General features: G+C 42.3%; 1 protein-coding gene across 1 annotated transcript in view; it reads right to left on the bottom strand.

Moving 5' to 3' along the window:
• LOC310874472 (protocadherin-15-like) overlaps positions 1 to 27,776 on the bottom strand; it is a 282,612-nt gene that overhangs the window by 118,060 nt on the left and 136,776 nt on the right. Inside the window, exons 15-19 of the mRNA XM_083787282.1 lie at positions 24,368 to 24,517; positions 23,446 to 23,537; positions 22,640 to 22,741; positions 8,997 to 9,129; positions 8,579 to 8,658 (exon numbers count right to left, since the gene is read on the bottom strand). Coding sequence (XP_083643408.1) covers positions 8,579 to 8,658; positions 8,997 to 9,129; positions 22,640 to 22,741; positions 23,446 to 23,537; positions 24,368 to 24,517 — 557 coding nt within the window. The remainder of the gene's footprint in view (positions 1 to 8,578; positions 8,659 to 8,996; positions 9,130 to 22,639; positions 22,742 to 23,445; positions 23,538 to 24,367; positions 24,518 to 27,776) is intronic.

Raw genomic sequence — 27,776 nt, forward strand, 5'->3', positions numbered from 1 at the left:
TTCCACTGGACACACACTGGTCTGATGAACCCATTCTGACCTGAGATCAGATTCTAAAAATGTCAGTCGTTCTTCGATTATTCAAAAATAGCAGACCTACAAGCTCGTATCGCGCCACTCGGTGGCGCGATATGAGCTTGTAGATCTGCTATTTTTCAATAGCTAAAGCATAACATGATGCTAACACCAAAATGGGTGCCCGGTCAGAATGGGTTAAAACGGGTTTCACACAAATCCTTGGCATTACTTTTCATTTGTGTATTGTGTGGCATGTTGTGCGTTTTGTGTCTGAGAGCCTGCATGTGAACATGTGTTGTGTACAATACTGTGCATATACCTGTAAAAGTGTATATACTATGTGTGTGTGCGTGCATGTGTGCGTGTGCATACAATGGATGTTCAATCTTGGAATCTTCTAATCACCGGCGGGCTGATTGAATCACACGTATGCGTGCGCACACGCACACGCACACACACGCGCACGCACACACACGCGCACGCACACACACACACACACACACACACACACACACACACACACACACACACACACACACACACACACACACACACACACACACACACAGTAAAGGGCTTTAGGGATGTATTCATTAATTGCTAATCAAATATGTATTTCTGATCCAGGGGATAGATTCTATCTAGAGAGAGAGAGAGAGAGAGATAGAAATAATGAGTCAAGTTATGGATGTAAAATAATATAAAGTGCCCTATCGTGCGACGTGCGCCCGACGCTATCCCTTGGCACTACCTGATATCTGTTAATTACACACAAGGCAGCTGGCACTGCCCCGAAACCATATTGTGCGGCAGCATTACCCATTAGACATTATGCCAACTGCATTATTTGTGCCTGGAGGTGTGGTTGATGAGTGTGTACTAGTTGCGCTATACGTTAAAATGGTATCGTGCCCAGGGTTGTAATTATGATTAACATATTTGTGGCGGAGAGCTATTTTAATGACGTCATGTTTATTTCACCTTAATGCATGATTAATTATGGTTAGGTTTATGGGTGTATAAATAGTAAGAAACATGTTTGTTGAAAAGTTCTTAGCTTAGTTTTAGTCTTTGTAAATCTTTGAATCTTGAATCTTGAATGAAATCTTGAATGCCTTGAATTATAGCAGCTGAAACTAAGTATGAACAAAGTATCTTTCTCTTCTTCGATGGTGGGTGAGGCATTCTTGTTGCATGCAGACTGGTTACTGGCAGCTGCAGTATACACCGTGTATGTGAGGAGTGAAGCAACCAGGGCCCTGATTGTGCCCATTGCACAATCAATCCCTTCATTAATCCATTCTGACGGGAACCCATTTTGGTTTCAGCATCATGTTATGCTTTAGCTATTGAAAAATAGCAGATCTACAAGCTCGTATCGCGCCACTCGGTGGCGCGATATGAGCTTGTAGATCTGCTATTTTTGAAAAATCGAAGAACGACTGACATTTTTTTGAATCTGATCTCAGGTCAGAATGGGTTCATCAGACCAGTGTGTGTCCGGCGGAAACCTCGTATGAATCTGATCTCAGGTCAGAATGGGTTAATCCTATGAAGCCAGTAAGACGCCCTAAAGGGCAAGGTCCCGCTGACAAGTCTGGGAACGCCCATATATGGACCGTTTTTTTCCCGTCTTTTTCAAATGTTTGCTAATTACATGCCGCCACCAGGTGACTCTACTCAGGAGCCAGCATAACACACTCGCCCGTTGAACCGGAAGTGATAACCTTCCATTTCATAGCTTCACTCCGGGCCGTGATCCGCCGTTGTAAACATTAGTTTACTAATCGCGAGGTCGGATTAAAGTGTATTAAGCTCTAAACATCGTCCTTTATATCTGAGCCCTAAAAGATTGCGTGCGTATACACATGTGCGCCGAGATTTGGGATATTCGATGACATCACAACATGGACCCTTTGGTGGCTAGTGATGGATGCTAAAAACAGCTAACGGACAGTAAATAAAATACTATTAATTCTGGATTATAGAAACCAGAGACTTCCCGGGTTTGGCAAAGAAGGGTGTTAGGGCCCAGGTAGGGTCGGGCCTTCATTTCTGGGCCTGTTGAGAACTCTAGTTTTCGCCGGCTGCCGGGCGTGGCTGCGCTAGTGACTTTGGGGCGGGCCAGACCATTCAAGTGATTGCTGTAATTTAAAGTTCTCTATAACCAGCAATATGTGAGTGACAATGAATCAAATAAACTAATAATGATTTTATTCTAAGGCAATCAATGTCGGACTGCCTCTTCCATGGGCAGAGAGGGAGGAGTGTACGATAGAACTGAAGATATGGCATTGCAAACCCTTCTCTTAAAGGAGAATTCCATGCTAAAATGCTTTCTTATCTTTCTTACCTTTCTTTGTAGTCGTTACGTCCCCACCAAAGAGGTCCAGGTGTTATTTGTGTGCATAAACTCCTTATTGGCTATGGGGTGTTATGCTAAATCGCTTATTTCCATCGAAAGAAGGAGTAAAGTGTGCCGCTTGGGATATTATTTACATTATGAAGAGAGGATATATACAAAGAAATTATAATTTTGAGCCATGGAAATAAGTGAATTAGCACAACACCCTATAGCCCCATTCAATTCCCATTCAATTCAATGCAATTCTTTTAGGGCTTATGGTAGGGGAAATAGCCAATAAGGAGCTTTTGCACAAAATAACACCTGGACCTCTTTGGTGGGGACGTAACAACTACAAAGAAAGGTAAGAAAGCCTTTTAGTATGGAATTCTCCTTTAAAGACTGATATGTTTAATTAATGTAACGCCCAGATTATGAGACGTATTGTGTGCAAAGTATATATTTCACTTCCGGGGAACACGAATGCAATCTGTCAATTAGATTTTAAAAATAAGTTGTGCAAATGGAAAGTTACCCTCTGGGTAGCCTCGATACCCAGGCTTTCATTTTGTCTGCCTGAGGTAAATGCCATGTGGTCAGCAATAACATGAGGGGTTCATCTTTGCTGATCATTAAGTTTCATGGCAAGCACTACAGCACTAAGCTATATGACATGCATAGATATTGGGTGTGTGTGTGTGTGTGTGTGTGTGTGTGTGTGTGTGTGTCCTGGAACACATTATTCTGATGCCCTTGAATAGCGAATTAGATTGCCAGATGACAACAAAGTCCAGCCCAGAAGCGTTGCACTCTTTTCTGTCTGGCACTCTCGCCCATACAAAATGTGCAGGTGCCAGTGGTGTGAAGTAGATCTGCAGTAGCAGTAGCACAGGTACAATTTTGCAACATCCATAATATTATATAAATATATTAAAAGGAGAATTCCATGCTAGAATGCTTTCTTATCTTTCTTACCTTTCTTTGTAGTTGTTACGTCCCCACCAAAGAGGTCCAGGTGCTTTTTTGTGCAAAAACTCCTTATTGGCTATTTTCCCTACCATAAGCCCTCAATGAATTGCATTGCATTGAATGGGAATTGAATGGGGCTATGGGGTGTTATGCTAGTTCGCTTATTTCCATCGAAAGAAGTAGTAAAGTGTGCCGCTTGGGATATTATTTACATTATGAAGAGAGGATATATACAAAGAAATTATAATTTTGAACGATGGAAATAAGCGAATTAGCACAACACCCCATAGCCCCATTCAATTCCCATTCAATTCAATGCAATTCATTTAGGGCTTATGGTAGGGGAAATAGCCAATAAGGAGCTTTTGCAAAAAATACCACCTGGACCTCTTTGGTGGGGACGTAACAACTACAAAGAAAGGTAAGAAAGCCTTTTAGTATGGAATTCTCCTTTAAAACACAGGGTAATTTATTTAAAGTTCGCCTGATATGACATGATAAAAAACTAAATCAGTTATAACTCCATAACCACAGGGCCTAGATGTACAATTGTGTTGTCAATGCATAGGTGACCCCTTGGAAAATGTATATCAAGTGGAAGTTTAGTGGTTGCCTCCACCAGGACAGAGTGACAGCAGATATAGCACAGCAGAAATTATATATATTTTTTTACCTCTAACAAAACTTCAATTTGAATGAGAACATCACTATATATCAATTACAAGCAGGCCACTGAACTGCAGCTCCTCTAAATGTGGTGTCATAGAACTGAAGTACAACAATTTTACAGCCATTTTAGACAGAGTTGTACTAGACAGACTCTAAAAATATATATGTTTTTTTCAGCGATTTTCTTTAGTTTTAAGGGTAACTGTTGTATAATTGCAATATTACACTCGAGGGTGTGATTCAACGTGATTATTGCCACTGCGGCGATGCCGACCGCATCACTGTCGTGGCAATAATCATAGTTAAATAAGTTAAACCACACCCTCTCGTGTAATATTGCTTAATTATACACTCTGAAGCCTTTCCCCATAATATAAATATGGTCATTTGTATATTCTACCATTGTGCACTGTATAAATACAAGAAACAACAAAATATCATAATTTTATCTCCAAATGGAGCATTTTCTACTCCAAAATCGGTTTTGTGTTTGTAAAACAATAAATCGCCACATACGATATGTGTGCATAAAACATTCAACAAAATGATGCAGAGAGAGGAATAGCCTGTGTGTATAGTGTGTAGTGTATAGTGTATAGTGTGTATAGTGTGTACTGCAGTTGTATGCCTGCTGCATCACGGCCAGTGCGTAATCAAAGCCCTTGAGTCTAATCAGCTGGTGCTGGTACGCTACTGACCTAATTTGACCATCCTTTGGGCTATGACTACCTAATGACCCACCCTTGGAAAGCTCTAGGCATATAGAATTGATCCATCACAACCACACTTGACTCAGCCCAAATACTTTGTCGTCCAATGGGATGGAAGTGGCAGTGTTCCTACAGCGGTGATTGGACGTGTGTCCCACTGTCTATCAGCTTGGTTTTCATCTGAAGACCCAAGAAAGGGATTTCAAGAATGCATACGTCGCATCGAGGTTGGTCTTATTTGAAAGAGCAGAATCTCCTCTTCGTTTTGATTTGTTCGGCTAGCTTGAAAGTGTTTCTACCAGAGTTTAAATGTTGGTTGTTCTTATGTAAATATTACACACTGTTTTTTTAAATGTCTATAAATTAGACTAATGTATGGATACAAAAATACAATAGCAGCTGATTATATTATGCTGTAGGGCCCCTGGAACAGAATCAACATTGAAATTGTAGTTTGATTTAGTCTGTATTGATTTATTGACCTCTGAACAGCTGTGTATCTGGCTATGGGAAGCCGGGTTCCCATGTGTGGTTTAAGTGGATAATTATACATACATACAGTACATACTGTATACAATACAAGGAAGTACTTTATGTACAATCCCAAGCCCCCAGGGAAGCTCTCCAACGTTGAAGCGCTCGGCCCTACTGGTCAGAGCAGGGACTACAGGCGGACCCGTGCAATTATGACGAGGAAACCCGTGCCAATGGGGTTCAACATTGAGCACTCGTTTGCACTTCCGCATTTTGGGATGCGGAAGTGCATTCTTCCGGGTGCTTCAAAACGCCACTGAGCAACTTCCATCAAAATTAATAGCAGGGGCCGGGGCAGTCCGCCCTCTATCCTTTATAACTCTATGGTACAATCACGACTACCTTTAAAAGCCAACTATACCACTACATCTATCCAGTCACGGTTTCGGCAAAGACTCCATGTAATCCATGAGTTAAGATCATTATCTTGCTCCTCATCTTCTGCTATTATTGTACAAAAGCATTATTTATCCTATTCTGTTGTACTGTTCTGCATTTTTCTACACTACTACTGTCCAATGCCAAACAGAAACAAACTTTTCTAAGATCATCAGACTTCCTATACACACACTTTCTGAAATTAATAATAAGGCCATCACACGGCTAGCACTTTCAATATCAAAATGAACTAGAAAAAGTGCCCTTCTGGGCACAGGTCTCCACCAGGATTTCTTCCTCAGCCTAGTGGGAATATGCGTGCACAGTTTCATCGCAATCGGACGCTGCGTTGAGGAGTTGTGGCGATTTGTACAAAGTGGGCTACTCCTGAAAACTGTAGGAGCCAATCGTGTCCAATCAGGATGGAATATGAGAAATCAAACAAACCTGTCTTGATCACATGACTATGGATCATGGATCATGTGTACCGATTTGCGTGAAATTTGGATAAAATCTGAAGGAGTAATAATAGAAAATGTGTTTTACATATGTCGGCCTCCTGGTGGCGCTATAAAGAGCAGATGTGAAAAATTCCAGGCAAATGTTTTTCCTTGGCCTCTAGGGAGTTGGCATACAAAGTTCCACAGATCCGTGCAGTTAGAGGTAAAAACACTTTTCGGCCAGTTATAGCGCCACCTTGAGGCTGAGTTGAAATTGTTCATGTGGCATTTCGTCCTCGGCCTAGTGGGAATGTGGGTGCAGAATTTCACGGAAATCACGCGATGTGTTCATGATTTGCAGCATTTGGTTTGAAACGAAGCACTCCTGTGAACTTTGGAAGCCAATCTTAACCAATCAGGATGGAGTCTGAGAAATCTGAAAGACCGGTTTCGTTGAATGGCTCTAGAGAGACTGTGTACCAATTGCGTGATGTTTGGACAAAATCTGTAGGTGTACTGTGCAAAAACTTGTTTTGCACAAAGAGGCCTCCTGGTGGCGCTATAACAGGCCGTTCTGGAAAGTTTGGGCAGAGGTTCATCGTTGGCATCCAGGGAGTGTGTGTGCAAAATTTGGCATGGACCGGGTTAACGGTGCCGGAGATTAGCTGCTCACGGACACACGGACGGACACACGGACGGACACACACACGGACGGACGGACGGACGGACAGAGTGCAAAACATACTCTCCCCCCATGCCTTCGGCCTGGTGGAGACAATGATACACACTCCCCCTGTATGGCTTCTTTAAGCTCATGCCATCTGGACAAAGATAGAGAAACTTGCCATGGGAAAAGATCAGTTTTAGTAGGAGTTTTGTTCCCTCAGCCATCGCAGCATTAAAAAGATTTGAACAGTCAGAATGTTCAAATGTGTTTATGTCCCCCACAGACCTAGTGGAATAATACAATATTTTTGTATATTTTTGTAAATATTGTAAAAAAAAAAATTTCTTAGTCGACTATTAGTCTGTAAACGACTTTAAACAACGTTAAACTCACTTTGCCACTCACTTAATTCATGTGCATACCCTCTATTCAAGTTTAGAAAATATCAAAAGTATCGGATCGAGCCGTGTTTCGAGCTAGCGGATCTGCTACTTGTAATGCTTTTGTGTGACACTGTAGCATTATTAACACAAAGCTTGCTAGCGATTTCCTCAGCCTTGGAAGCTCGGATGCTACTGCTGATAGCGTTGGTGGAAGGAAAGGAGACATGCATCTGACCGACTTGCGACTGGAGTTGTATGTACGCTCGCATGGGCGCCGCCATTACGTTTACAGAGACTATTCTACACAATGCGCCCCTCCCACGCTGTTTTCAGGAAGGGAGGGGAGAGGCATTTTTGTTTTTGTTTTTTTATCATGTGACCGGAGTGTTGTGGGATGAATCGGGGCTGCTTGATCTATTGTCCGGGTGTGTAGAAAGGCGATTGAAAGTAATCAATAAAAAAAGTGCTCGAAACGTATAGATACGTGTCTCGCATCGGACGCATGGCTAATTAAGAACGTATCTATACGCAGATCTCCATATGGATATTATGTCAGAACATTCTGGGCTCTCATCAAACCCTGTACACTCAAGATACTGCCCCCGTTGCCACCCTTAGATATCCATACATGGAGTGGGTGCGGGGAGCAGAGCAGAGAAGTGTTGCAGGGAACGGAACTGAAAAGTGAGGGAAAGAGAGCAGAGAGAAGAAAGCAATGATCTAGACACACTAAAGTGAGTGGAGTGAACGAAAGAGAAACAACAGAGGGGGAGAGAGAGTAAGATAGAAAGAGATACAGTAGATAGAGAGTGACAGAGAGATGATTGAAACTTGAGCTTCAACCAATCTGGACGTTTGATGTTTCCAGCATGAATGATTTTGAAAGCCCTTCACATCTGCATTCTAGGGATGCTTTGATGGGCTCACAGGAACATGATAGTGACACAATGTTCTCAAGAGATAGTATGCTTGGATACGCACACACGCACGCACGCACGCACGAACGTGCTGCTGAAGTTTAAACCGAGTAATACACTGTCTGGATGTCATCTTGAATGGTATTAAAAACGGAGGATTTCTGTAATCAGTAGCAGCTGTGTTTGGACGGACGCGCAGATACAGTATGGGAATCAAACTGGTGAATTTAATCAAGATTCATGTGTGCCTCTACACATCATCACACATCGCATTTTCGCTCACAGGAAGTAATCAGTTATTGTGATTAATACTGTATTACTATTATGTGGTTATTCTTGTTGGAATAACTTTTGTGTGGTTGAGGGGCTCAGCCAGTGGTTAACGTCGGTAAATATAATTATGGAGACGTGATTAGACATCAAAACGTCATCACTGAGCACGGCGATGAGAGCATGTCATTCCCATAGTAGTAGAAAAGTCGATCCCACATAAGATGATAATGATACAAAGAATCACAGCCTCAATTGCAATGTTGAGAGAGTACTTACTTTTCTGTAAGAGTAAAGTGCTGAAACAGGTCACCACTCTGGATGGTGTAGGTGATTGGGTCCCCTTCTCGATCCATTGCCTACACGCACGCACGCACGCACGCACGCACGCACGCACGCACAAACACGCACGCACAAACACACACACACACACACACACACACACACACACACACACACACACACACACACACACACACACACACATTATTATAAGTTGTGAGTGCATCAAACCACTATCAGCAAATGTACACATCTGTATATGAAATTGGACACACTCACACACACACACACACACACACACACACACACACACACACACACACACATGTACACACACACACACACACACAGAAAAATATGGGTTGTCGTATATGGTTAGAGCGAGAGAGAGAGAGAGAGAGAGAGAGAGAGAGACCTGCAGATTAAGCAGCGTAGCTCCAGTTCTCATCGCCTCGCTGATCTCCAGATTGTAATGTTGCCGGGGGAAACTGGGTGGGCTCTGGTTGTTAGGGGGCAACACCTCTATGTAGACTGTAGTGATGGAAGACCTGGACACACACACACACACACACACACACACACACACACACACACACACACACACACACACACACACACACACACACACACACACACACACACACACACACAAATCATGTTAGGGGGTGCATGTGCGTGCCGTTAATGTAGAATTGGAGTCAGCATGAACCAGGTCAGAGTTGAACTGCTTTCATTTGTGTGCGTCATAAGTCACCGTACACTGTGCACGGTGTACTGGGTGCATTATTGCAGCCCAGGCAGGTGTCAACGTTCCCCCCACGGGAATGAAAGGATGGCTGGACGCACCGCTGAACAATTGGCCATCCCTTCTCTTTCTTTCTTCCACTGTTCTATAACCATCCAACATCCCTCTCCTCTCCTCTTTTAACCATTTAATGCACATGAACCCTAGCATTCCTCTAGTTTTGGAGGGGGGGGGGGAACGTTTGGCGAAATGAACATTTGGACCAAACCAAATCACAGACAGTGGGAAAGTCCAAAATATTATTTTGGAGCACTGCACAGTGTTCTTTTGACTCAGATACGGTAATAATACAAATATTAGATTATGAAAAGTAACATTTGCTATTATTTGCCCAGAATCCAGAGATTGTTAGGTGGTTAAGCCCTATTAAAATAGGAAAACTAAATGGACTTGTACTGTATAGAGCAGTGGTGGAAGAAGTCCTATTTACTTATTCAATGCTTGAGTAAATATGTAGTTTTCTTTACACCACTGGCAGATAAGGACTGTCATCGGGCCCGAAATTTGAAGCCCGGCCCGGCCCTAACTGGGTCAGCCCGAAGCTCGTCCGACCCTAAAAAAATACCATAATGTTAGGCCCGAAGCCCTTTGAAGCCTGACAAAGGAAAAAAAGGACGCCACACGCCACTGACGGCGTGTGCTGCTGCACTGGCCATGCATTAAAGTGGCGTTCTTTTTTTCTTTCAGTGTGTGTCTGTGTGAGAGTGAGAACGGAGTTCAATGGACTTATCGCCGAAATAAAGGATTCATGTAGCTCACGTTAGACTGTTAATGTACCATTTCCATATCATTCTAATGGATTCCATTTCCAGTGGTGGTGACTGGTGAGTAGCTCCCCGTTTCCTCTGAAGTGAAGCTATGTCCAAGACCCCAAGTATCGTCCCCGTTCGGTGTCCAAAAGAACAAACATAGCCTACAAAGTTTACAAACCATCCATGCACCGCTCATGGCGTGTCTCGACAGCTTAGAGATCTGTTATATAACATATAACGAGGAGCGCCGCTGCCGCACTGAGGGACGGCGGTTATAATACTAATCATTTTGTGAATCAAATAGCCTGTAGCCTGCAGTGGACTGTAACATTGAATCAAATAGCCTGTAGCCTGCAGTGGACTGTAACATTGAATCAAATAGCCTGTAGCCTGCAGTGGACTGTAACATTGCGTGGTCATCATACACTACAGAATGATATGGATCGGTTGGTGACTATATGACGTTGATTAGGCCTAATGATTAGGTTATTCATCGCAGCCAGCTGGGTTTAACGAGAGGGCAACTGTTTTCGTCATGTTGCAGTCTATCGTGTGATAATCCGATTGATTTATAAAACATTTAGCATTATGAACTGAAGCTCATTTGGTGCGCCGCAAACCAGAGGCCAGCCAGCGGTATAAACATTAAACAACCACCCCACCGTTCCCTTCTCTCTGCCTGCGCAGTCAGTAATCCATTAAACAACCACCCCACCGTTCCCTTCTCTCTGCCTGCGCAGTCAGTAATCCATTAAACAACCACCCCACCGTTCCCTTCTCTCTGCCTGCGCAGTCAGTAAACCATTAAACAACCACCCCACCGTTCACTTCTCTCTGCCTGCGCAGTCAGTAAACCATTAAACAACCACCCCACCGTTCACTTCTCTCTGCCTGCGCAGTCAGTAAACAATTAAACAACCACCCCACCATTCACTTCTCTCTGCCTGCGCAGTCAGTAAACCATAAACAACCACGCCACCGTTCACTTCTCTCTGCCTGCGCAGTCAGTAAACCATTAAACAACCACCCCACTATTCACTTCTCTCTGCCTGCGCAGTCAGTAATCCATTCCAAGCCCCCCGCCTCCACTCCTCCGTCTTCCTCCTGTCACAAGTGAATCGCCATAGCGCAGCCCTCTTCATAATAAATACATACTTGTAGGCTATATAGCCTACACATTACACAAATAACAGAATTGCTATTTTTATTATAATAACATTCTTGAAAAAAAAGGAGAAAAAGAAAAAAATCACGGAAAATCACAGAGCCTGAGGCTCGGCCCGGCCCGACTAATTAGCATAATGTTTTGGGCCCGGCCCGGGTTCGGGCAGAAAATGAGAACTCTAATAAGGAGGCAGGAGAATGGACAGAGGAGAAAAAGAATGAGTTAGAAGAAGAGAAGATGGAGTGCGTGTGTGTGCGAAGGAGGGCAGGGGGGGTAATGGTAGAGGATTGCGTTAAGAGAGGGCGATGGAGGTCAGAAGAGGAGGGGGATAATTGGAGAGAGCGGCGTTATTGGAAGGAAGGAGAGAGAGTGACGACAGGAACAGAGAAGGGGAGAATAATGAGACAAGTGTAAGAGAGAGTGAACGCTCTATTATTTCACTTTGGAGTATAGCTAGTCGCTGTTTGTTTTTGCAGCCCTCTGTGCTGTGTTTAGCTGATCAATATCAGTGTTGAGTCAACAGCAGTGGGAGTCGCGGCCTCTCTACACAAAAGTACTTATCACCTTCTATCTTGTATTGAGTTTTAAAAAAACTTTCTTTTGATCGCGTCAATTTCGTTTACTCTGGAAGGGTCCTTAAAATGCAAGCTATGGGACTTTTGGAAGTTGGTAATATTGATTTCAGGAATGTTTGCCTACTGTTTATTATGTCCTATGTTGAACAGGTTGTATTATGAACACATATTCCACTAGGACTATAAAGTCTATAATCCAATATCAATCAAGGCAGGAAAGAAGCCAAAATAATGAGAGAAAAAATACCTGGTCCTTTTAGTTATCTGCTCAATTTGAATGGTTAAGGAAGCTAATTGAATGTTGATGCTTGGAAGCACTTGTAATAATTTTGTCTAACAACAAACAAGGCAAGAAATTCTTCCTTGGCCGTTTATTGGCTGGCAACAGACATGGCTTCTGAGGATATCAATTAGAGTTTAAAAGTATTGCTTCAAAAGAGGGTGTTAAGATGGGAAAAACAACAACTCAGTGTTTAAACTAAGTCACAGCCATCCGCATATAATGCATTTGCTGTTTTTTAGCATTACCCAACGTCTATGCAGAGGTAATACCATTTGGCTAGCCGATGGCATACCTTTAAATGTTGGTAAGTCTTGTGCCTCTCATGATTCAGAATGGCATATTTGATACCATTAATAAACCTGGAATACATTCTTTCATTTTAAATTGAGCCCTGTAGATGTGCAAATCGTGGCGGCACTAATATGGTGTTATACTGCATAATGTGTAACCCCTAAAATTCTGTGGGGTCTAATGATCATAAATGGAGTATTAGCATAGCAAGGTCTTTCTCAAATCTTTAAATGGATGGAGTCATTCCAGGCTTCACCATGGTATCCATCAGTTTATTATGCCAGGCTAGGGAACAAGAAATGTGCCTTCCCCCAAACCACAAACAGTATCTCAGGTATGAATGCAATAAGTAGTATAATGCCATATTGGACGATTTAAAGGTATATTCAGTGATTTCACTTAATTCAAATATCACTTATTTTTTTGTTTTGTTGTGATAATCCTCCCTACTATAGAGTGTGCTGGCCATATAAGGAGTTCCTCCCTGTCCCCAGTTAACCCCTGGGGGTCAAAAAACCTTAGGTTTCGTTTTTGACTCTCTATCCTGATTGGACGAAAGGCTGGGTCCCACAGCCAAAAACGAAACCTAAGGTTTTTTGAGTGAAATCACTGAATATACCTTTAAACCCTAAATATTTTGTTGACTGGTGGTCTGCCAGGGGTCTTGACTTGGTCTGCTCCTTTTTTCCCCTCTTTGCTGAAAATAGCTAATCAAGCTCACGTTACAACCTGTTGCAACTGCTACTGTATTTCCTGAAGGCTTGCCTCATAAGCAACCATTGATCAAATGAGTACTGGCCCAGGGTAAAGGGAATATGACTAGGGTTAAAGATGGGGTGCCGTGAATTATTTTCCACCCTAAAACATGATCATCAGGCATTATTATTATTATATAAGGAGGAATAATGTTTTTTTTTTAAAGTGTACAGTATTTGTTAAAATGTCGTTTTTATGTGGACATGCCCACCAGTTCATTAAGTATGCCTGGTTTCCCTGGTGGGTGGTGATGGGTGCATGGTGATCCTAGCCTGGTTAATAAACCAGACTAATATCGCACGGACCGCGGGATATTAGTCTGGGGAGGCTCAGCTTGGATTTCATTTCCAGGGGAGCGGGTTGAAACATTTTCTCTTTGAAGCAATTGGTCAGAGCTACTGTCAGTCAAAGGTCTCAAGCATTGAAAGTCACTGTACCAATTCCCGCCCATATTGCATACCGTGTCCCGATTGGCCGCCCCATTTCTCTGGTGTAGGAAATGGGCGTACAATTGAGCCTCTCCAGACCGTAATCCGCCGGCAGGCAATTTATTTTTGCCAACGGCTGATTCGGTCTGGTTTATTAACCAGGCTATGGTGATCCACCTGAACTGAATCTGCACCCATAGCTGTTATTGTATGACAAAGGGGGAGGGGTTTGGGGAGGGGAATATATTGTGATGTCACTATATCACTGTTTTTTTTCATTGGCTCGTTTGACTGTCAAGGTTTTAGCCTCCAGGAAGAAAACCTAAATGCAAAGGGAAGACATCATTGCATAACAACCACACCAAGGGGTCTAATGAACTACTGTCACCTCATAAACACATGAAACACTGGGAAAAATACAAAAATCACAGCACACATGGAGGAATAGGGAATCAAGTGTTGCTTAAGTGTTTGTGTTCCATACTAAGGAAGCCTGAGATGGACTGCATTTGGAAAAGAGTATTGTTTAATTAAGGCTATCCGCTGCGAACCACAGTTGAGATTACACAGTCTGACAAACTCATTTTTTCGCCTTGAACAAGCTGATATTCATTGACATTTTTAATCAACTACTTACTACTTACTTACTTAATAGCTTGTCACCATAATTACTTATAATTGACAGAAGCATTTCCAATCTTGTAAACAGCTTGTGATTTTTTTATTTAAAGGACAACTTTAGTTTTTCTCAACCACGGTTCATGTTTTACGTTGTTATTAGAGAAACTAAAAGGTGAGAGTTAATTTTCTTTCATTTGCTGCTTTCTTTTGTTTTGGGGATTTTAGCAGTTTCTGACAGGGGGGCGGGGGCATTCGAGCATGGGGCTAAATATGTATTTTTTTACAAAATATTATGGCGATTATTATTTTTATTATTTACTATAGTCCTAATAAACCCCAGGAAATTACATCTGACCACAAAAGATCATGGGATCTACTGAATGTGTCAAACTGACATATTGAGCCTATACACACACAGTATACGCCTTCCCACAGTAGGCTACCTTCACATTCAGTAGATCCTGTGATCTTTTGTGGCCAGATGTAATTTCCAGGGGTTTATTAGGACTATAGTAAATAATAAAAAAGTAAATCTCCATAATATTTTGTAAACAAATACATATTTAGCCCCATGCTCGAATGCCCCCGCCCCCCTCTGAAAAAGAGCTAAAATCCCTAAAACGAAAGAAAGCTGCAAATGAAAAAAAAATCTTTTAGTTTCTCTAATAACAACCTAAAACATGAACCTTGGTTGAAAAAAACTAAAGTTGTCCTTTAATTTCTTAGTTTATTTGTTGGGTACCCATTGATGTGTTTGCCCTCTGGCAAAATGACTGTCTTATAATGGCAAATTAATACAAACAAGTAGCGAGTTGGAAGGAATGTCAATGTCAACTTTAACTTGTTTTCCCATGATCCACAACGATTCACCCTCAACTTGTGAACACAATCAAAGCAGATAAAACACAGATAGCATTCTCAGTGGTGATGATACAGACCCTCCAGCTGTTCCCCTCACAGCAACTTGGAGACAAACAAGTGTATACTTGCTTGTGTCTTATGGCACCACAGACATGTTTCGTAGTAAATTCGTACCAGGTTGATTGGCAATTCTGTGTGTGAAAAGGAGTTCAGAGGAGAATGGCCAGGCTGGGAAATTACCAATCGTTACAACCGAGGTATGCGGAAGAGCATTTCTCGTTGAACCTTGAGGCAGATGGGCTAGCAGCAGAAGAAGACACCATGTGCTGCTCAATCCTCTCAGCTTCCAGTTACTGTTAATCAAAATGACTGTTTTACACCTGCAAACCTGTGATGTGACAATAAAGATTCTGATTCTGTAAGAACAAGAAACGGAGGCCAAAATTTGCACAGGCTCCCTAAAATGTAACATTGGGCTAAAGATTAGAAGAATTCTTCCTGGTTTCTGCGGTGACATTCGGAAGATAGTGTCAAAATTTGGAAAGAATGTAATAATTCCATTTAGCCTTTTATCAATGGTTCAGGCTGGTGGTGGTGGGGTAATGGTTACTTCTTGCCACACTTTGGGCCCTGTAGTACCAATTGACCATCTTGTTGAATGTACAGTAAGTGTGACACGACGGTTTTACGGTAGTTTAAGCAAAAGTGGGTAGAAACTAGTTTTTACACATTAAAACGTCAAGCTGTTGCCATCGCCAACTCAGGGAGAAAACAGTATGGCTGATAGTGATATCAGCAGAGATCGCTGACCAAACTTTATTTTCTTTATTTCTTCTTTATTTATTATTTTACAGATAAACAATGTGAAAGCCGAGATTCTTTTAGTGGGTGCCAAAGGTTTAAGGAACCAGTTTCATTAAATCTTGCTATCAGCTCTGTCAGTAAAACCTGTGAGGGTGTGATCTTGGATGTCGATCCTAACTTCCAGAAGCACAGAACGTATGTCTCCAAGGCTGCCTTTTATCATCTAAGGACTACATCTAAGGCCTCTTTTAGACGGCGACCATCTCCATATAACACGTCAAAGTCCCGTTGCGTTCTCATTTTTTTGGACCATTTACACGAGAACGCACACTTGAATGAACACTACAAAGTGCATGCTATATGCCAGGTCGCTAGGTGGCGCGTGTCCTTGTGGGGTCCGTGTGACGCAGCGCTTATATAAACCATAGACATAAGTCACGCATGCGTAGAACTACTTCCGTTCTTCTTCTACACAGAAAGTAAACAAACGTCGCGTCCTCATCACACCTCCAGCAAACCGGACTATACGACATGGTTGTTGTTGTTCGTTTCCCCTAGCAACTGACGCATGCCTATGACACCATGTAAAAACGTAGGAGCCGACCAGAGCTGACGTAAGCCATGATGTCACAAGTTTTGCGGATCCACCGTTTTGCCTGTTTATATGGAGACCATAGGAAACGGCGTTCTAAAAGATTTCCACTCTGGGAGGTGGTTTCACTTCGTTGCGTTTTCACCTCCTGTGAACACGGTTCTCGTCTAAATGACAGCAGCAAACGATACTTTATTTTGCCGTTTTTTATGAACACCATCCTCGTGTAAATAGCACCTAAAGTTAGATGCTTCCTGACAGAGTTTGTGCTTTTATTGCTAGTAGACTTGATTACTGTAATGCACTTTTTACTGGTCTGACAAAGGAGGTGTTACATAAACTTCAGCTTGTTCAGAATGCTGCAGCCAGAGAGTATTGAACTAAAACTAAAACGTTTCTCTTCACCGGCTCCCAGTAAACCAAATAATTAATTTAAAAATACCCCATGCCTGAGGCAGGACTTTGGGTGAGTTTCATCCAACGTTAGTGTTATGGAGACTTGTCCTACCTTAGTTTTCAAGTCGCCTGGCTCGGAGACGGTGTAGTAGTTCAGACGCACATTCCAAGGGTCCATTATTGTTTGCACACAGCGTTGTTTATAAAACAAACTCCAAAACGATCAGCTTCGCTGTGTGTAGGCCTATGTGTGTTTGTGTGTAAATAAATCAGTGTAAATGTAAGAGTTCAATATAACGTAAACAAAACTATTCTCTTCTTATTTCTTCTTTCTATTGTGTTGTGGACTTGTTTATAATTATGTGGTCAAAAAACTGTTTGCTGCCGCCCTCACTCACGCGTGTTCCTTATCAAGAGGTTCCATCCTGCTGTGTGAGCTGTGGGCCTGTGGCAACTATTTCATAGCCCAGACAGCGGGGGGCAGCAACGAGTGTCCAGGCAAATCAATAAATAAGATAGAAATAACTAAATTGGCTCTAACAGTTAGTGATAGAACAAAGAAATCCCATACTCCCACTCCCTGCAGTTGATGCAATTAGACTGTCTTCACTGGACCATTCTCACATGAAGGACACTGATACAGGGAAATAAAGAAGGAGAGTGTAAAAAAGAGACATGGCAATAATGGATGAAGGGAGAAAAGTAGAGGACGAGCAGATTAAAGACTGGGGAAGAGGTACTGAATCATGATGGGAAAGAAAGAGAGAAAAGGAGAGAGAGAGAGAGAGTGAAAGAAAGAGTCACAGAAAGGGCACTGATGAAGGGAGAGAAAGAAGGAGAGCGAAAGAAGAGAGGAAGATGACGGATAAGGGGAGAGAATTGGGGGAGAGTGAAATAAGGAGTGAGAAAAGAGGACCTGATATGCGGGAAGAGTGTGTTTCACAGAAATGGATCAGGTGAGGTCTGGCGGGAACAGATGGCGGAGGGATTGGCCACCGCTCAATAGCTCTCTGTTGGAGCCGAGACCAATTACGTTTTGTCCATTTGCTTGTTTATTTCACTCTTACTTCTCTCTCTCTCTCTCTCTCTCCCTCCACCACTGACTCTGCGTCTCCCTTTCTGCATTTCATTCGTCTGTTCCTTCTCTTCCTTGTTCCCTTTTCTTCCCGCTTGGTGCTCTTCATTGTTTTCTCTGTTTTTGCTTTCTCCATTTTCTGCCTCTAGCTGCCCCCCCCCTCCACCCCATAACTCTTCCTCTAGCTGCCCCCCCCTCCACCCCATAACTCTTCCTCTAGCTGCCCCCCCCTCCACCCCATAACTCTTCCTCTCTCCATCACTTTGCATTGTTTCTTTTCAGATCCCTTGAGCCATATTTCAAATTCATTTCACAGTATTTATTATCCATCTGGCAGGTGTTTTCGTCCTTGAATATAAACAACTACTTTCTTCACAACCCTTTGTGCTTTCCACACAGGAGACTTTTAGGGCATGGACCACAATCAGAAAATCCACTTTGTTTGGCCTGAAAAGAAGCCTCACGCACGAAAACACTTTTATTGGTTAGGTAACATCTACAAATGAGGCCACAACCTCCCGTTGGAACCTTGCCCAAAGTTTAACACCACAGAAGATGACAAAAGGAGACCCATGGAAACAAACACCAAAATGCAGAGAACCACAAAAAACAAGTGAAGAAACACAGCTATTGGTCTGCACAGTTTTTACGCGTCACAGTACATCTATGTATCATTCAACTACAGTACATATCCATCCATCCACCCATCCATCCATCCATCCATCCACCCATCCATCCATCCATCCATCCATCCATCCATCCATCCATCCATCCATCCATCCATCCATCCATCCATCCATCCATCCATCCATCCATCCATCCACCCATCCATCCACCCATCCATCCATCCATCCATCCATCCATCCATCACTTCGTTTGTCTGTCTTCCCATTTCTCTACCTCTCCATCTCTCAATCGATCTCTATTAGTCTGTCATGAGTCTCCTGACAATTTGAGAAGACGTTTTAGAAAGCGATATAAGCCAGTCTAGTTTCCAACCATTTTTAGCCCTACGGATCTTCAGCTTCTTCATCACAAGAACCCGAACTTATAGTCTCGTCCTTGCCATCCACACTTATTAACATATATTGTCACTCATGTTGCTGCCTACCTGCCTCCTGACTGTGAGCTTTACAAGGCGAGCTGTAGGGAGATATGCTATGGTATGTTTAATCATCTTTGTCGGGTGGAAACCTCATATATCCAAAACTTTTCAGGATTCGAATAAAAATAAATAGCAAAGGTAGCACATCTACAAGCAAATCACTGGTTTCCTTTAAAGAAATTGCCCCCCTTTGCAATTAATTTATATTCCAACCTGTACATTGGAATTTAATCTGTTTGAGATATCTTAATTGTTTGTTGTCACTGTTGTTATCAGTGTTGAAACTAACGCCCCTTATATTAAGTTACTTTGCATAACGAAACTATACTTTGCTGTAACTTGTAATGAAACTTTTAAATTATCTCCTGCCAGTGCAGTCTGCCATGTGAACTGACATGGTGTGCTGAGTGTGCTCCCAGAGTGAAACATTCCACATGAGAAAGAGAAAGGATGGCTTCCACAGGGCATAACGTAATCATAATGACGATGATTGGTCAACATAATGGGTAACATAGGGTAATTGCGTTGGGCCTGTCTGTGCATGGGCAGGGCATCAGTATATTATATCGATATCATTAGACTGGTGTCTGTTTTTTTAACCCATTCTGACCGGGCACCCATTTTGGTGTCAGCATCATGTTATGCTTTAGCTATTTAAAAATAGCAGATCTACAAGCTCATATCGCGCCACCGAGTGGCGCGATACGAGCTTGTAGGTCTGCTATTTTTGAAAAATCGAAGAGCGACTGACATTTTTAGAATCTGATCTCAGGTCAGAATGGGTTCATCAGACCAGTGTGTGTCCGGCGGAAACCTCGTATGAATCTGATCTCAGGTCAGAATGGGTTAAAACCTTTATTTATTTATAGAGATAAGAGGTTTCTCCACGGCAGCGACCATAATAATCAGCCAGAGGGAAAAGGGAAGTCTAGGGACAATTGGAGACACGCAGTAAGACATCACTGGAAGCACCTCAATCTGCAAGGTTTCACTGCTCATATTGATCTGGCTGCAGCTGCAGGCATCAGCTGACAAGAGAGCAATTCCTGTTTTGACAAATGCTGTTTATTAGGCTCTGAGGAGATACAGGGAAAGGAGAGAGAGAGAGAGAGGGGAAGAGACATAGGGCTCCAATTTCGCCGCCGCCTTCACCCGCATGGCGGCCCGCAATTCAGCCGCTGCCCGAACATTACGGATAATAGGAGCTTTCTCTGTCCCTTAATGGTATTTTCGCATCTTTTTTGCCGACAACCGGTATTTGCGCCTAGATGTGTGGTCATGGGCGTGCTGGCACGCTTTCCCCTGAATTGCTATTTTGGTCACACACATTTGGGAAAGCTATTTTTTGCATTTCAAAAGCACCCGTAAACCGCATGCCAAATGAGTTTGGTAAAGAGCGGCGCGCACCGCGCCTCAATGGAGATGCAGTCTGCGTAGTGCGGGCTGCTTCAACTCTCCTTATTCTCCTATTGCATCTCTTTGTAATTGTCCTATAATCAGCAGAAGTGAGTGCCTGCGTGTCTATGTGTTTATATAATTGTATAGTCAAAGAAGTTATTTGTGCCAGGCGTGTGGCGTGCGCGATCCTGCATTTGCTCATTCAGTTCATCACCCCATAGCAGCAAATGGGGTTTAATCGATGTCTGAATCCGAACTTTCCGAAATTCCTTTGCGGCTTCATACCGTTTCCGTAGAGACGGCCTACACGCACGATCTATATACCAAATGAAAGCCCTGATTTCCTAGTTTACATAGAACTAGCGAGATTTGAACGGCACGTCTTCTAAATCCTGACAATTTTCTGTCAGGATTCGCGACACATTTTCATGATTTATTTCAAAAATAGCAGACCTATAGCGCTATTTTTCAATAGATAAATTATAACATAATGTTTAAAACACCAAAAGGGGTCCCCGCCCCAAAATGGGTTAAAGGCATATACAGTATTGTCTGTTTCTTTAAGAGCTTTAACCCATTTTGGGCGGGAACCCCTTTTGGTGTTAGCATTATGCTATACTTTAGCTATTGAAAAATAGCAGATCTACAAGCTCATAGCGCGCCACCGAGTGGCGCGCTACGAGCTTGTAGGTCTGCTATTTTTGAAAAATCTAAGAACGACTGACATGGAAACATGGCTTTTTCAGAAAACTGTCAGGATGTAGAAGACATTTATAGAATCTGATCTCAGGTCAAAATGGGAGCTTTAATTGCATAAGCTGATTCAATTTGGGGACGTTTTGGGGGATTTGCCATTCTCCTGATGGAGCACAACACAATCTGTGATGTTTCACGTTGACTGTTGAATCAACACACACACACACACACACACACACACACACACACACACACACACACACACACACACACACACACACACACACACACACACACACACACACACACACACACACACACACACACAATAATAATTGAAGTTGTGTGTTATCATAGCATGGTCACATTCAAGACATTCAGTCAAACATGAGCACACAAACATGTCTTGCACAAGGGACGATTCTGCTTTCAATAATTACACAGACATGAGGTTTGGAAACAGAGACAAGGCATTTGAAGCAATTTCATCAACTGAAAATGCAATCTTCTTCATGTGTGGCATCAAGCCGCAACTCAGATGAAAGCACAGCATGGTTAGGCAATGTGGGGGCTTAGCAGGCCAAGAGCAACACATGCCATTCCATAGTGCTCTTAGCATAACTTCAAATCCACCCTCTTAGGAGGAGATGCCTGTGTTGACCACTTGGGAACATAAATGTTACAATAATGGCACTCCATCCATGGAGAATGAAACAAGAGGAATCCTTGAAGATGCTCGCAAGGTCCTTGCATTTCTATGCAGGCGCCACTCTAACCGCTTTCAAAATGATGTCACGCAACACATGTTCACACTTATAAAGGTATACAAATGCAAGATGAATTGAAGAACAAATTGCAGTTCAGAACCCCTTAACCACTTTAAACGTATAGCATCCCAATTCTGGGGCAAACCTTTGACTAAAATAAATAGCAGCATCTACAAGCTCACAATGAATCGCAATGGCAAAGATATAGGTCTAGAGTCAATTAATTTGCTGAATGTGTTGAGATAGTGTGTCATTTACTTCCTGCTTATTGGCAAATGTCGACACTGTGTCATTACCACTATGCTCTGTTACCTTATGCTCACTTCTGCTCTCTCTGTTAGTTACAAACATATAAAACTCTCTTTCACAGTGTTTCTGAACCCAAAAACTAGGGTGCTCTGTGATGACACAAATACATAAAGATGTCTGAACACTCTGTAAAGATGGAAATTCCACCTCACACTCGCACGCACGCACGCACGCACGCACGCACGCACGCACGCACGCACGTCGCACGCGCACACACACACACACACACACACACACACACACACACACACACACACACACACACACACACACACACACACACACACACACACACACACACACACAAAAGCAGGCACAGAAATTTCTCTGTATAGCGGGAGACAGACACAAAAGAGACAGACGAGGTCACATCACATACCTCCTATCAGGTTCAGATCCATTATCTGTGGCTTCCACGGTCAAAGCATAGTTCCTTCCCATAGTTAATTCAACATCCGTTGCCACGGTGATGACCCCGGTGCTGTAAAGACAAAGTAACATTTATTATGTACATTTTGTATATATGGCATAAACATAATAGTCTACTTGCCAGAATGTGAACCCGGACATGTTGAGTACACCAACGTTTTATGTTAGAAATGTTTAGTATGGGTCCCATGTAGAAACTAAGATGCTAACTTGAGCAATGTTCATAATTAGCATATTTAGCTTAAACCCATTTAGACCTGACCTCAAATTTCTTCTAAATCCTCCAGTTTTCTGAAATAAATATTTTCACGATTTTTCAAAAATAGCAGACCTACAAGCTTGTAGATGTAGCTTGTAGATTATGAGCTTGTAGATCTGCTATTTTTCAATAGCTAAATTATAACATAATGTTTAAAACACCAAAAGGGGTTCTCGCCCATACGTATTTGATAATAATTAATAATTAAAAACAATAAAACAAAAACAACTATTAGAATATATGATTTCATGTAGCTATATTTCTATATAAAATCTCACACACACACACACACACACACACACACACACACACACACGCACTTACTGTATATACACAATATTAAAACGTATTCATTAAATAAACTGAGGCACATGAGTCAACTGACTCATGTGCCTCAGTTGACTCAGGCTCATTAATAATCAATAATAGAACAGTCAATCCGCTGCAGTAATTAGTATAAAACACGATATAATGATGCAATGAATTACAGTATTTACATGTTGTCCATGAGGAAGTGTCCCTGATCTCCGGCTAAGATCCGATAGGTCACCTCACCATTGGGACCGCCATCATCATCTACTGCAGACAGCTGCATGGACACGCACACAAAAGAAAACGTACACACACATTTGAAATGTTTATTTATGTCCACATAATGAGAAGTACAGGAATACCTTGTACAAAGGACATAAACACTGCCAGTGCAGTTTGACAGTGGGAGAGCAGCCAGTTACAACGTGCATGGACGGCAAAGCATCGTTACATACAGTACAGCTGACATGTCGGACACAGGGCAGCAGACATAAATCATGGATAAAGGAAACAACGCCTCCTCCAAATTGAGCGGCTTCCTATAATGGCTGAAACTGAGCAGTACCTCGCTAACTGCTTGGCTCTCCTTTTGGAAAGGCCGGCCATTTGTAAGCCCCTCACAGCCAACTTGTGCACATGCCCTAGGCTGCCAAAGATAAAAACTAAAAGTTTACATCTGTAGCCTAGCTGTGAGATGGTCTGCACTAGCTGCTGATACTTCAGCACTTTGGTTAGAAAGGCTTCTTCCAGGCTATAGTCAAAGGTACAGCCGACCTCGAGAATGAACACCTCTCTATGGTTTACATTTACAACAATGACATCAGGGGTGTTAGCTGAAATGTTAGAGAACACAGAATCATCATTACACAGGTTAAACATCCTCGGCTTCACACACACACACACACACACACACACACACACACACACACACACACACACACACACACACACACACACACACACACACACACACACACACACACACACACACACACACACACACACACACACACACACACACACAGGCATGCATGCATGCATTATGGCAGCAACAGAATATCATCAACAGAAGGAAGGAAACAGAGGTGCGCATGCGTGTGTTCCTACCTGTATAACAGTTTCTCCAGGCGTCATATCAGTGTAGAGGTTAACTTCATAGGACACTTTAGAAAACGTTGGTGTGTTGTCATTAGCGTCCATCACTGTTATCATCACAGACACTGGGACACTCAGCTGGACACCATCTGATGCTTGTATCTAGAGAGATGGGGAGGGGGGGGGGGAACTATTACTTACTTGCTCAAAACTTTCATTAATTTTCCTTGCTGCACTTTTTTACCAGCTGCCACGTAGTGGCTGCGGTCAATAATAGCTTGGGAAACTTGCGACCGGTAGCTGACACTGGTAGTCGACTGGTAGCTGACACTGGTAGTCGACTGGAGATCTTTCTGCCGAGTGTTGCCAAGCCTGCATATTTCAAGCCTAACGTGGATTCATTCACAGTTGCTTGCCTGGTTTGCTTATTTCTGTCACGACAGTTGGCAACACTGGCAACGGGCCACCGCCCACCACAGTGTGATCTCCCTCTCTCCTCAGGAGAAGAGAAACAGGCTCAAACAGCGGACTGAAGGAGGAGGAATTGTCGCCTCACGATTTAGCTTATTCCTTCTAAATCTCGGTATATATCTTCACACGTTGGGAGCTTGTAGATCTGCTATTTCTTTCTTCTGTGGACCACCACCACCACACATATAAAAGCTGCTGGTAATAATATGACGAAAGTCATGGACTTTGATATAATGCAAAAAACAAGAATTGATGCAAATTAATTAATTACCAGCTGCTGCCTTATATCTCCAGAATTGTGCTATTATATGACATGTATATATCTGTGTGTGTGTGTGTGTGTGTGTGTGTGTGTGTGTGTGTGTGTGTGTGTGTGTGTGTGTGTGTGTGTGTGTGTGTGTGTGTGGGGGGACTTTGACAGGAAAAGACTCGCTCACCGTATAGAAAAATAAGTAAAACTCCTTAGACTGAGACTTAGAAAAATATTTTTTCTTTTATTTTATCATGCTCTTATGGTGCTCTGTGCTCATGGTGCAATTAAAAAGCAAACGTTTCGGTCCTAAGACCTTCGTCAGTGCTATATGCACTGACGATGCATATTTTTCTAAGTCTCAGTCTAAGGAGTTTTACTTCTTTTTCTATAAGTCTTTTCCTGTCAAAGTTTCCCTTATGTTTTTGAGACCACCGCTACCGTAGTCAAGTTTGAAAAAAAAAGGACGAAGAAAGGCGCAACAGTTTTCTCAGTGCTTCTGTGTGTAAACAACAACAGGATCTGTCCAGGTGACTATGTACGTGTGAGTGTAGCCTAGTACAAAATGGAACCAAAGGACCCTAGAACCAACTCTGAGACTGTCCAAATGGACTCATTTGGTTGTCCTTATTGGCTTCTAGGAGAAAAACAAGACACTTCACTAATGTGAAAACTACACAATTACTGCTGCAAACTACTACCTCTGTCAATAACTGCACTGGGTACCAATATGATGACCACGGACATGGTCTAAAAGTGTGCAAAATTATATTTTTCTGAAAAACCCATGTTTCTATGTCAGTGGTTTTCAAACTATTTAATGTCAAGGACCCCTAGAATTATATGTATTTGGCCGCCGACCCCCATCTGCAAATATGTTGTTCCAAAATAGCAGACCTACAAGCTATGCCTTGCTTTTTTCCCTCCATTGCTATGTAAAGCACTTTGACCTGCATTTCATGTCATGAAAGGTGCTAAACAAAAACTTTCATTATTATTAGTGTGGCAACCAGACTATTGTAATTGTAACACTTTATTATTATTATTATTCCACTAGACTCAGTCCAAAAAAGGTTACTCTAGTGACTAGAGTAACCTTTTTTGGACGCACTACTCCTCCCACAGTTTTGACTGTACACACTTGAGCCATATGTCAAATTGACCGGGAATGGTCGGGAATGGTGTGCTTGTATTTTGTTAAGAGAAATGTTGTATAGTTTAATTGATATTCATTTATTAGTGAATTCAATTTCTCCATTGACATGAATGGGAAAATGCAAAAAATCACATTCAAGTATTTTTTCCTCTGAAACTGTAAGCACTATAGTTATAAGAACTTGGAGGATAAATTCATAATTATCACTACAATTATTTTACTTATAATTTTATCGGTCGGCCTCATGGTGGCGCTATAACAGCCCACTTGTTTTGTCTTATAACTCTTGAATCGTACGTCGTTAAATCATCATTCCTTGGGTCATGACGCATCTCCCCGTATAGGCCACGCCCATTTCCGCCATGATACATTTTCCGCCACTTTGAAATTTATCCAAAACACACTTTTTGCTGCTCCTCCTACAGATTTTGTCCAAATCTCACAGAAATTGGCACACAGGATCTCTGGACCTATCCGATTAAAACACCGGCAGAATTTTGGTAGTGCGTATCGTTTGGCCATATACGCACACGCACACACACACACACACACATACACACACACACACACACACACACACACACACACACACACACATAAACAGACATAGATATATACATGTCATATAATAGCACAATCCTGGAGATATAATGCAGCAGCTGGTAATTAATTGATTTGCATCAATTCTTGTTTTTTCATTTCTCATAATTTGCATTGCTTAGAATTGGTGTACACTTTGCCAGAAGGCCAAGGAACTCCATTTCCAAATATGTTTCAAATCAAGCTGTGAATCTCTTAAGCCCACTCCACACCAATGATTCAACTCCTTGCAACATGCAACTACTTGCAACCATTACCAACCAACAACAATGCAGTGAACCTATGACACACACAAGCGTGCATGTACACAGACAGACACAGACATGCACATATGTGCACCATTAAGTTAAAGCGCAAATCTTATTAAGCCTGACACACAATGTGTCAACAAATCCTATGCACCTATGACACGCAGACAGAAACCAAGAGAGGCTCTAATACGGAGCACCTATTACGTAGCATCTCAGCAGCCTTGTGGTTCTTTGCCATTTTTTTACTATTTTGAGAAACATTTTAAAATAGTTCAAATCTACCAAACCACACCAAAGGGTCGGTCGGGACAAAACAGTTTATACGGTAAACCACACCAATGCAACTCATTGCAACAATCAATGAGTTGCATTGGTCTTTGTTCATACTAATTGTTCCTACTTTTAATCATTACTGCTTACAGTCAGACAAACCCTATTGGACTCAAGACCAAGAGACAAAGAGAAACAAAGACAAATTGACTGGAGAATGACAGAATTAAGAAATCTGTTTGGATTCAAACTCCCAAAGGGAACACAAATAAAGGGCAAAATTAAAGTGAACTTAAGTGTATTACCAAGAGGTACCACGGCCATGGCAACAACTGGAGAGAAGAAACATGTCAAGTTGGTGTTTCTGGAGAGAAGAAAATTATGTCTGCACACTGCGTCCTTTTTACAATGGCTAGTTTTGAA

This window comes from Protomyctophum parallelum, assembly GCF_964188405.1.
Source record: "Protomyctophum parallelum genome assembly, chromosome: 17".
In the NCBI taxonomy this organism is placed as follows: domain Eukaryota; kingdom Metazoa; phylum Chordata; class Actinopteri; order Myctophiformes; family Myctophidae; genus Protomyctophum; species Protomyctophum parallelum.